The 11,903-nt window shown below is 33.0% G+C and overlaps 2 protein-coding genes and 1 long non-coding RNA gene across 3 annotated transcripts in view; 2 read left to right on the plus strand and 1 right to left on the minus strand.

The window, feature by feature from the left end:
• The window catches only part of LOC107642669 (cysteine desulfurase, mitochondrial), a gene marked incomplete in the record, with an annotated part of 2,007 nt that extends 688 nt beyond the window's left edge, over positions 1 to 1,319 (plus strand). The window contains 1 exon segment of the mRNA XM_016346090.2: positions 5 to 1,319. Coding sequence (XP_016201576.1) covers positions 5 to 833 — 829 coding nt within the window.
• Positions 2,364 to 4,921, plus strand: LOC110271716. The gene is made up of 2 exons (XR_002362316.1): positions 2,364 to 2,488; positions 2,575 to 4,921. It is a non-coding gene; the product is annotated as an uncharacterized LOC110271716 (long non-coding RNA).
• LOC107641654 (EPIDERMAL PATTERNING FACTOR-like protein 2) lies at positions 8,617 to 9,559 on the minus strand. The gene is made up of 2 exons (XM_016345134.2): positions 9,166 to 9,559; positions 8,617 to 9,020 (listed from the first exon to the last, which is right to left on the minus strand). Exons 1-2 carry the CDS (start codon positions 9,263 to 9,265, stop codon positions 8,752 to 8,754), a joined length of 369 nt encoding a protein of 122 aa, XP_016200620.1. The 5' UTR covers positions 9,266 to 9,559; the 3' UTR covers positions 8,617 to 8,751.

Here is an 11,903-nt window from a genome sequence, read left to right on the forward strand (position 1 = left end):
ATGTTTTGGTTGATTTGGAGAAGCTTAGGGCTGCTATTAGGCCTGATACAGGTCTTGTTTCTGTGATGGCTGTCAATAACGAGATTGGGGTGGTTCAACCTGTTGAGGAAATTGGGAAGATTTGCAAGGAATTCAATGTTCCTTTTCACACTGATGCAGCTCAGGCTTTGGGGAAGATTCCTATTGATGTTGAAAAGTGGAATGTGAGTTTGATGTCTCTGAGTGGACATAAGATTTATGGACCTAAAGGTGTTGGGGCTTTGTATCTTAGGAGGCGGCCGAGGATTCGTGTCGAGCCTCAGATGAACGGTGGTGGACAAGAGAGAGGGATTAGGAGTGGAACTGTGCCTACCCCTTTGGCCGTGGGGATGGGTGCAGCTTGTGAGTTGGCAATGAAGGAGATGCAGTATGATGAGAGGAGGGTTTCCATGTTGCAGGAGCGGTTGCTTAATGGGATTAGAGACAGGATTGATGGGGTTGTGGTGAATGGAAGCATGGAGAGGCGCTATGCTGGGAATTTGAACTTGTCCTTCGCTTATGTTGAAGGGGAGAGTCTTCTTATGGGGTTGAAGGAGGTTGCTGTATCTAGTGGCAGTGCCTGTACCAGTGCAAGCTTGGAGCCTTCTTATGTGTTGAGAGCATTGGGTGTGGATGAGGACATGGCTCACACTTCCATTAGGTTTGGGATTGGGAGGTTCACCACAGAGAAGGAAATTGATAGGGCGGTTGAACTCACGGTTAAGCAGGTGGAGAAGTTGAGGGAGATGAGTCCACTTTACGAAATGGTGAAGGAAGGTATCAACATCAAAGAGATTCAATGGGCACAGCACTGATTATCAGGGAAGTTCATGACTTAATTGGATTCATATATAGCGAGCTGAATGAATTGGACCTGGATAACATCCCTTCGGAGATAGCTAAATATGTGTGCTGCTCAACCATATAAATAATCGATGATCACCCAGGTTTTTGGCGCCCTTCCAGACTCGTTTCGAGAATCACAATAGGTAATTTAGGATGAAACATGCTCTTAAATGGTTATGTATAATAATACCTTTCTAGGATTGCTTACATTTCTTGGCACGTACCTATATTACTTTGTCATATTGGAATGAACACTTATGCTCATACTCATTTTCTAGTTTTGTTTTATTGTTTTTGTTCATTGTTAATCTTAACACGTATGCCAACTACATATTGTGTTTCTTGTATTAATGCATTTTGCTCTCAGAATACTGAACTAGACGATGATAGTTGAATAAAGCATATGGTTGTATGCTATCGACAACCTTCAATTTGCTTGGTTGTTTCTTGTTTGAGTTGTTGAATATGGTGATATGCCAGCTTTTGTCTACCGTTTTTACTTTATTTATGTATCATAAGTGAGAAGAATCAGCCTGAAGTCTTACCTTACATTCATATGTTCAATTGAAAAATACATGACCAATTTAACTAGTCGGATTAGACATGGTTCTATATAAAATTCACCAATAAATCAGTGCAAATGTGACAAGAAATGTATTAGGCCTGCTAAATTGTTTCTTGTGGCTTCCATAAGTGTTAAAAATAAATAAATAAATAAAAACCATTTATTGTGGCTTCCAGTAAGTAAATTTGGTCTGCTATGTCTCGTTTTGAAGGTAACTTCTTACTCTGTTCAACTAACCGTTTTGTTGTGGCTTCTATGGTTGTATATCACATAATCACTATTACTAACTATGCCCGAGTGAAGTCCTTCATGATAATGAGTATTGTTAGGATACCATTAGTAAGGGGAATAGTTACAGTTAATTAGTCACGAAATAGTATGAGGGAATAATTTAAAGAGGGTAGGGTCTTGCCATTTGGTTAGTCTTTTGGGGAGAGATTGAGGGCTCGGGGATTCTCTGAACTCTCATAATTCAATTTAGGGTTCTTGTTACTTTTAGAAGAAATGCCCAATTTTTATAGACAATCATATATTCTTCTCTCTACCATTGATACCAGTTCTAACGAGGACTCCAGGACCTTTGCTCATAGCATGCATCTTTTTACACCAAAACAAAATCAGGTTTTCCAAAGTCAAAATCCAGTCAAGAAGGAATAATGATGAGGAGTAGGATGTTATGCTGTTTCGAGTTAGTTTTATCCTTGGTTTACAATTCCATATGTCAAAACTGCAAGCCATTACATGATTTGCCACACTCACCAGGTTCCTGCAGTTAGTCACTTTGGCTAGTAGAATTTTGCGAGCTTGTTAAACAGTGGTTTGATTGGAGTCTGCAGTCTGGAACCTGCTAGGCTGCTACTGCAATCATCTTGTGGAGTTTATATATAGATGATCTGGTGAAGCAATTGCTAGCACCCGTTGGTGTGGTGTATCTACTTTGACTTGCTTTAATGCATGGATCTTCTTGTCTACCAGCTCCAAGAATTGGAACCCAGGTGAACATCATCAGAGGCCAACATGTCCACCACTAAACCAAATCTTCGTGTGCCTAGAATATTGGTTTGAAGTTTTTCTTTTTGGTCAGGGTTTGAATCTTCTCTTGAACTCTGTTATGGCTTTATCCCTGATTTTATGGTTGAATTTAGGAGCTTGGAGCCTCATCCCAAATTCCTTCACTTGTTTTCGTGGCTGAGACTTCACTTTTTTTTTAGTTGGACTGCGACATCACTTTGTTTAAAACTTTTTTGGTTGAAGTTAGGCTGGGAAGGCCCAGCCCAATGCAGCGAGAGCCATATACAATAATCTCATCTGACTGAGAAGCAATAACACCACCAATGGAAACATTTACAATTTCATCTACCCCTTCCTAACACATCTACCCTGTATCTTCCTAACAGATTCAGATTACTCTCTCCAAGCTTGAGATATCAGTGACTACCAAGTGCTTCAATCACTTGGTTTAAAACTTAGGTTACCTTGTTGGAATCATGACCTCCGACCGTTGGGTCAACCCTATGAAAATAAATTAATCTTGCTGTGCCGAGTAGGTTTATATTGGGCCTTCTGAATGTGATACTTGATGTTTTCTAGTGGATACTTGTGCTTTACATGCCCCAAACTATATCAGCTTAGTTTAGTAGTTCATTCCAATGTATGCGTGCTCTTTGCTATCCGAAGCAAGCCCCTTGTGAATATTTCTGGTTCGATGTCATTGAAACCTGTGTAGTTTATGTATCACATTTTGCGTTCACCTGAATTAATTATGTTGAAGTGGGCTAGCAACTCTCTCCATAATATATATTTGAGATAGAAAACGAGGTGCAAGTTTTCTAGGACAGTAGTTGTTTGGATGATCTCGGGCGGGGGGCCTTAATTATTGAGTAAAGGGGTCTTGTCACACTGGCAGGCAAGGATCACAGGCCCCATGTTGGTATTATTCAAAAATGAAAATGCATGAGAATAAAAAATGAAAATGCCCTGACAAAAGGGCGTTATAGGATCGTGTGGTGTGAGGTACTGGCCCCCATGGCCATGGCCATCAACATCAGATGGCAACTAAAGTATGACTGCTGTGTAGTTGAGAGCAGTACATTTTGTCCATGCCACAGGGATGGGGCAACTTCACAACCGTGTTCCTGATATTTACAGCACAAAAAAACTTGACGAAGGGTCATCCCCATGGACGTGGAGACGGATTGGAATCAGAATCCTGAACCCCCTTTTTTCTTTTCTTCCAGTGGTCCCCTTTAAGCTTTTTCACTTTGTTTCTGTCTTCACCTTTGCACAAAACATTCTCTTCTTTCTTTCTTTATATTATAGTATCATCTCTCTTCTCTTCTCTTTTCTTTTCTTTTTGAGTTTAGGATGTTCATGTTCATACTTCATATTCATGTGCATGGGAGGCTCTCCCTCCTCCCTCACGTGACATCCATTGTGTTGTTTCATCTAATCTCACTGATCCATATATTCTGTTTCCATTCTTGCTTATCGCTTAGTCTAAAAAATCACACTATAACTTGTTTTGGTTCTATCTCCATCCACTTTTATCGCAAAGGTTCTCTTCTTCCTCTAGTCATTTTCTTAAAGTCTCTTCATCACTGCTAGTCACTTTTAGTATGCTAAACCCAAGATTAAGATTTCAAAATATGTGCAGATTTATAGCTACATAATAACTCACGGCTGTAATGTATAACCATTTAGATTCACAATCTGCTTTTTCATTGAGTTATATGCTCATAGTACAGAAGCTATGCATGTAATATGAGGCGTTAAAAATTTGCTTCAGGACAAATGGATTTTTTAAAGACAACACTGTTTGCAGCTTATTTATGCAAAGCTTGGCTGTGCAAATCAATCAATCCCGACTTCAATTGACATCATGAAACCTATTATTCTGAAGTATATTATTAAATTATTTCTTTTGTTCCAAAACTAACAGAGTTATATTTTGCATAGGAGAGAGAAATAAATTATACAAATCACAAGTTTGAAGCTATTAAACATCTTAGTATAAGATTTCCGTTGTGTTCCATCTTTTCAGCACCAAAAATGAGAAATGGAAATGTGTGGAAGTAGTGAACGCTACACATATTCTTACTTTACTCAAAACAGAAGCTGTGACCCTGCATTCCTCACTATTTGATATACCAATCCACAGGTTCAATATGGGAATTGAGTTACATCATGTGACTAGTTTATTGTGTTGTCACATTGAAATAGAAATAAATAAATAAAAACTATAGTTTCCTTCCAACTAACCATTTCCCCTGTATTCACGGACACGAGAGTTCAACGGCACGTTATTGGAAAATAAACAGCAGGCATTTGCATTTTTCTTGTGACATTGGAAAAAATATTTGGCCGTGTATGTATATCACTAGTCTTAGGTTGCTTCAAGGAGTTTCACTGCATCCCTTCAGTGACTAGTTATCAGTGCCTATTGCCATTTGACCACACATTATCTAAAGTGATGCTCCAGTTGTGCAGCACAAAGAATGGAGACTCAAATGCAACGTATCCATTTAGAAAAATTACACTTCTCCAAGCATTCACAAAAGTTACAACTCTGTTACTTAAATTCATTAGTCCAATTTGACTTTAATAATAGTGGAAATATATATAGAACTTAAAAGTAAAGTTTGGTTAAAAAAATGTTGTGGATGTTGGAGGTAGCCATCTAGAATTCTAGATTGTTCACTCCAATTAAGGAGCAAGGGACAGAGGAGAAGAAAAATCTAAATGGAAGCAACCTAATAATGGCTCAAGACAACTCTAATAAGTAATAAGTAATCAATCTCTTTCACTTTGGTAGGGATATTGCGAACCAAATTTAAGAGGACAATCAAAAGTTATCATGTCAATTTATATCTTGTTGCTTCCATCGATTGCAATTTGTTTGTTTCAAGTTTTGGCTCTAGCACAAGGTACTGACCAAAGCATGTCACAATCAAAAGCACCAAAGTTATGATAAGATATTACAGCATGACATTTTAAATAAAATAAAACAAAATAAAAGATCGATCCTCATGCTTACGTGTAGGATCCTTGAGGCAAACCAAACAGGGCCTGGGGCCATGTTTGGTGAAATCCTTTTCAACTTGTACCCAAATCTTGTATCTAAGTCTTCTCCCCATCCTCACTAAAATGTTAGTAGTGAAGTCTGAAGAGGGGCACGGATATTTATTCATGTGTTAGCCATTCTTTTTGACAAGGTTATTTTCATGAATACATCAAGATAGTACTATAAAACGTTAGGAGATTCATTTAAATATATTCAGATAAATATGTCAAATCTTTTAATAATAACCATTTTTTTTTATTATTGTGTGGCATGCATATATCGAATATTTTATATATTTTAGCAAAGAATGGAGTAGGTAAAGTAAAAAAATAAGAAGAAAATGTGTAATTACAAGCACCCCAAAATTTTAGAAATGGACAGAACACAGCAACCATGTTGCTCTTAACACTTAACAGGTTGAGATTCTTATGACAAAAAGGTTCACTTAATTTAGAGCAACCAACAGAATCATTACATTAAGCCAACTAGAACAGTGCATGTCGGAGAATGATCAGCATTAGCATCCTCAGGTGATTACAAACTAAATATTTGCCATGAAAGAAATGAAGGATTATTTCCTGGGCTTAATTATGATGTTAGCATACAAAAAAAAAAAAAGAAAAAACAGATTTTCCTCAGAGAGAAAAAGACACTAAAAAAAAAAAAAAAAGAAAAAACAGATTTTCCTCAGAGAGAAAAAGACACTAAAAAAAAAAAAAAAAGAAAAAACAGATTTTCCTCAGAGAGAAAAAGACACTAAAAAAAAAAAAAAAAGAAAAAACAGATTTTCCTCAGAGAGAAAAAGACACTAAAAAAAAAAAAAAAAGAAAAAACAGATTTTCCTCAGAGAGAAAAAGACACTAAAAAAAAAAAAAAAAGAAAAAACAGATTTTCCTCAGAGAGAAAAAGACACTAAAAAAAAAAAAAAAAGAAAAAACAGATTTTCCTCAGAGAGAAAAAGACACTAAAAAAAAAAAAAAAAGAAAAAACAGATTTTCCTCAGAGAGAAAAAGACACTAAAAAAAAAAAAAAAAGAAAAAACAGATTTTCCTCAGAGAGAAAAAGACACTAAAAAAAAAAAAAAAAGAAAAAACAGATTTTCCTCAGAGAGAAAAAGACACTAAAAAAAAAAAAAAAAGAAAAAACAGATTTTCCTCAGAGAGAAAAAGACACTAAAAAAAAAAAAAAAAGAAAAAACAGATTTTCCTCAGAGAGAAAAAGACACTAAAAAAAAAAAAAAAAGAAAAAACAGATTTTCCTCAGAGAGAAAAAGACACTAAAAAAAAAAAAAAAAGAAAAAACAGATTTTCCTCAGAGAGAAAAAGACACTAAAAAAAAAAAAAAAAGAAAAAACAGATTTTCCTCAGAGAGAAAAAGACACTAAAAAAAAAAAAAAAAGAAAAAACAGATTTTCCTCAGAGAGAAAAAGACACTAAAAAAAAAAAAAAAAGAAAAAACAGATTTTCCTCAGAGAGAAAAAGACACTAAAAAAAAAAAAAAAAGAAAAAACAGATTTTCCTCAGAGAGAAAAAGACACTAAAAAAAAAAAAAAAAGAAAAAACAGATTTTCCTCAGAGAGAAAAAGACACTAAAAAAAAAAAAAAAAGAAAAAACAGATTTTCCTCAGAGAGAAAAAGACACTAAAAAAAAAAAAAAAAGAAAAAACAGATTTTCCTCAGAGAGAAAAAGACACTAAAAAAAAAAAAAAAAGAAAAAACAGATTTTCCTCAGAGAGAAAAAGACACTAAAAAAAAAAAAAAAAGAAAAAACAGATTTTCCTCAGAGAGAAAAAGACACTAAAAAAAAAAAAAAAAGAAAAAACAGATTTTCCTCAGAGAGAAAAAGACACTAAAAAAAAAAAAAAAAGAAAAAACAGATTTTCCTCAGAGAGAAAAAGACACTAAAAAAAAAAAAAAAAGAAAAAACAGATTTTCCTCAGAGAGAAAAAGACACTAAAAAAAAAAAAAAAAGAAAAAACAGATTTTCCTCAGAGAGAAAAAGACACTAAAAAAAAAAAAAAAAGAAAAAACAGATTTTCCTCAGAGAGAAAAAGACACTAAAAAAAAAAAAAAAAGAAAAAACAGATTTTCCTCAGAGAGAAAAAGACACTAAAAAAAAAAAAAAAAGAAAAAACAGATTTTCCTCAGAGAGAAAAAGACACTAAAAAAAAAAAAAAAAGAAAAAACAGATTTTCCTCAGAGAGAAAAAGACACTAAAAAAAAAAAAAAAAGAAAAAACAGATTTTCCTCAGAGAGAAAAAGACACTAAAAAAAAAAAAAAAAGAAAAAACAGATTTTCCTCAGAGAGAAAAAGACACTAAAAAAAAAAAAAAAAGAAAAAACAGATTTTCCTCAGAGAGAAAAAGACACTAAAAAAAAAAAAAAAAGAAAAAACAGATTTTCCTCAGAGAGAAAAAGACACTAAAAAAAAAAAAAAAAGAAAAAACAGATTTTCCTCAGAGAGAAAAAGACACTAAAAAAAAAAAAAAAAGAAAAAACAGATTTTCCTCAGAGAGAAAAAGACACTAAAAAAAAAAAAAAAAGAAAAAACAGATTTTCCTCAGAGAGAAAAAGACACTAAAAAAAAAAAAAAAAGAAAAAACAGATTTTCCTCAGAGAGAAAAAGACACTAAAAAAAAAAAAAAAAGAAAAAACAGATTTTCCTCAGAGAGAAAAAGACACTAAAAAAAAAAAAAAAAGAAAAAACAGATTTTCCTCAGAGAGAAAAAGACACTAAAAAAAAAAAAAAAAGAAAAAACAGATTTTCCTCAGAGAGAAAAAGACACTAAAAAAAAAAAAAAAAGAAAAAACAGATTTTCCTCAGAGAGAAAAAGACACTAAAAAAAAAAAAAAAAGAAAAAACAGATTTTCCTCAGAGAGAAAAAGACACTAAAAAAAAAAAAAAAAGAAAAAACAGATTTTCCTCAGAGAGAAAAAGACACTAAAAAAAAAAAAAAAAGAAAAAACAGATTTTCCTCAGAGAGAAAAAGACACTAAAAAAAAAAAAAAAAGAAAAAACAGATTTTCCTCAGAGAGAAAAAGACACTAAAAAAAAAAAAAAAAGAAAAAACAGATTTTCCTCAGAGAGAAAAAGACACTAAAAAAAAAAAAAAAAAAGAAAAAACAGATTTTCCTCAGAGAGAAAAAGACACTAATAAAAACAAAAATAAAGGCTCCAAAAAAAGAAGAAAGAATCACTTGGCAGTGTGTAATTCATATACAGAGTTGACAAATTGATTACTAAATTGTAAAATGAGGCAGCATCAGGGGTTGAAAATGAGGTTGCCACATTTGCACTTCCAACTCATGGGCTTGTAGTTGGAATTGTCTTCACCACTTGCATAAGCAATTGTTTTAAGCTTTGAATTCTTAGCTTGTGGATTTGTAGGAACCTGAATAGCCTCACAGTGTGCACATGACCTGCACCTTTTCTCACACCTTGGTGGCCTTGACCCTATCTGTGCTCTCATCATCATCTTATCATCTTCACTCACTACCTCTTGAGAACCCTTCTGTTTTAGACTCTTTCTTCCTTTTAAGAACAAAAACACAAGGTAAATTGCTGGTTAGATGGTTTCTATTAGAAGCTTCCAAAACTATACTCATGTGATGTGAATGTATGCATGCATGCATGTATGTATGTATGTATGTATGTATGTATGTATGTATGTATGTACCTTCAGCAACAAATCCATGGTGACTCCAGCTTGAAACTATGAGAAAGAGAAGAGAGAACCTAAGAAAGCTTAGTCTTTGACCACAATGATCACACCCCATTTGCCTTTGATGAGAGCGAGTGGAGAAAGCTAGAGTGTTAGTTGGGTATGATTTCAGAGAATAAAAGAGAAGAAGGATGAGGAGAAAGTAGAGGAAGCAAAATATATTTTATTTATATTAATGTTTTGCAAGTTTTGAAGTGATGGAACATAGAAAGACAAATGAGAAAATGCAGATAATAAGCAAGAAAAAGGAGGAAGGCCGAAAAGGGAAACACACTCTCCCTTTGGGTGACGAGCCCCCTTACCCCTTACCCCTTACCCCAACAACAAGCTAACATTATATAATAATTGCTGCATGCTACAACAACAAGAACCATAATAATAAGCCTAAGCTTTAGAATTTTAGAATAACCCTCACAACCTCTAGTACGATAATGTATAAGACAAGTAGAACCTTGAAACACCAAAAACCCACTAATTTCATCAGAATGTTAGTCACTGGCTATCATCACTACAGGACATGCATTTACAGCTGTGGATTTTGGGTTTTTTTCATTTCTTTTACAAATAAATTGCGTATATAAAAAGTCAGCTACTAAATTAATTTAATAATTAATTTTGATGTGTACATCATATTTTTTTTTTACTGATAATTTTTGTTATTAGAGCCAATCAATCGTATTCCAGTTGGATGAGGCTATTTTGGGTGGCAAATTTTCATTTCAAGTTTTAACATAGTTGCATAATCATAAAATTTAAATTCAAGATCTCTAGTTAAGTTAGCATATAGTAATTTGGTGGTTGAATAAATATATTGTTTTTGGTTTTAACGAAGAGAGTGAGTGAGGAAAGTGAGAATGAAGGGTAAGGTGCTTTTTTTGGGTTCTTGTTGTATTGTGATCAGAGGAGTCCCACCATACAATGGCACATTCCTATCTGTCCCTGTGTCTGCGAAAGAGAAAGAACATAATGAATCTCTCTTGCTCAACAATATGGTACGATCTTTTCACACTCTATGATTGTGCAATCACATGAAAACCTGCCAAAGCCTATCACTTTTTATTTATTAATTTATTCTGGTTAGGGGGTGGGGTTTGGTAAAATGAAAAATCTGATGGCATGATCATTGTTCAGATTTCAGAACAATGCATATCCGTTCTGTTGGTGTTTCATAGTCATATATATACTGCTAGGGCCAGTCACGTACATATTACACATTGATGCTTACATTACATGACACATTTTCACCTTCACACTCCTATCATTTCTATTTCTTTGTCATTTTCTCCATTTTTGGTGCACCGGTATAATTCAAGGTTTCAAACTCCAAACCATGCCATTTTTAATATCTTTTCACTTATTTCAGACCCTCATAAATTAACCTTTGTATATGATCATGTTGTCACGACAAATTTTAAGATGTTATATTTAATCATTTAACGGTATTTGTATAATATTTAAGAGTGTTTGAGATTGTTTTACACGATTTCGGAACATTTTAAAATGTCTCGAAAAGTTTTAAAAGACCCTAGAAAATTTTAAAAGAGTGTGAATATATGTAAAAAATACGAAGAGGGTATAGAATAATTTAGAAATATTTAAAAAGATGTAGTAAATTAGATTTTTGTAATAAAAGTTTTGGACATTCGATTAGACAGTTGATTAGATTTAATTCTAACCGTTCATTAAAAGAGTGAATAACTATAAATAGGAGTGAGAATTTGAATTGTAAATATGAGTCATTTATAATAAATACTTGTGTAGTGAAATATTCTTTCCATTAAATTTTTTTTTCTCTTATATTTTTTTGTATTTTTAATTTTCTTGCTATTGATGATTAAGTTGAATTAGTTTTAGCTCAAGAAATTAAATGAGTCCAAATGCTACCATAATAACGTTGGAGAATATCTAAAACCGCGACAACGCGGCTAAGAATCTCTTAAAATATAAATGATGAAATATAGGGTTTCCATTATTTTTAATACCATTTGGGCCTTATAATATTATTTTTTTTGTATGGGCCTTATAATAAGTTTCTAAACTTATGTTCCCTTATGTTTAATATTATTTGGGCCTTATGATAAGTTTCTGAAATTATTTTAAAGATTAAATGGCCCAATATGTATTACAAGTATTGTAAGCCCCGGATCATATATGCTAAACGCCTAAACATTTTTATGAAAGGAAAAATAAAAGGCCGAAAGGGTATAATACCAACTAATCCACTATGAGTACACCAAAATAAAAAAAAAATCAACAATATGATGATGATGATCTACCCCTTTGTTGTGATCCATTGTAATCAGATTCATTAGTTACTTGTGTGAAATAATTCCAACAACTGAGATGGATACCTTTTTTTTTTGGGCACATGAAAACTGAAATATCCAGAACAGGTAGCAGTCCCCTTTGCACCACTGTCTATTGTTAACAATTTAACATTTTATCTAAATTATTTTTATACTCATTGTTAATATATCAAACAACAAAAAGACACACAAATCATGAATTTACCTCCTTTTTATAATACTAATTATTTGTGTATGTTTTTAGTGCAAGTTTCTTATAATATTAAAGGTGTGTTTGGCAAATTCGTTAAAAAAAAATATTATTCAATTTTTTTAAAATTTTTATTTTTGGTTTGACTAATCTTTTTCTTTGCAAGAAACAACCATTCTTAGTTTTTGCGTTTTACT

The sequence above is a fragment of the Arachis ipaensis genome, chromosome B05 (assembly GCF_000816755.2).
Source record: "Arachis ipaensis cultivar K30076 chromosome B05, Araip1.1, whole genome shotgun sequence".
NCBI lineage: Eukaryota > Viridiplantae > Streptophyta > Magnoliopsida > Fabales > Fabaceae > Arachis > Arachis ipaensis.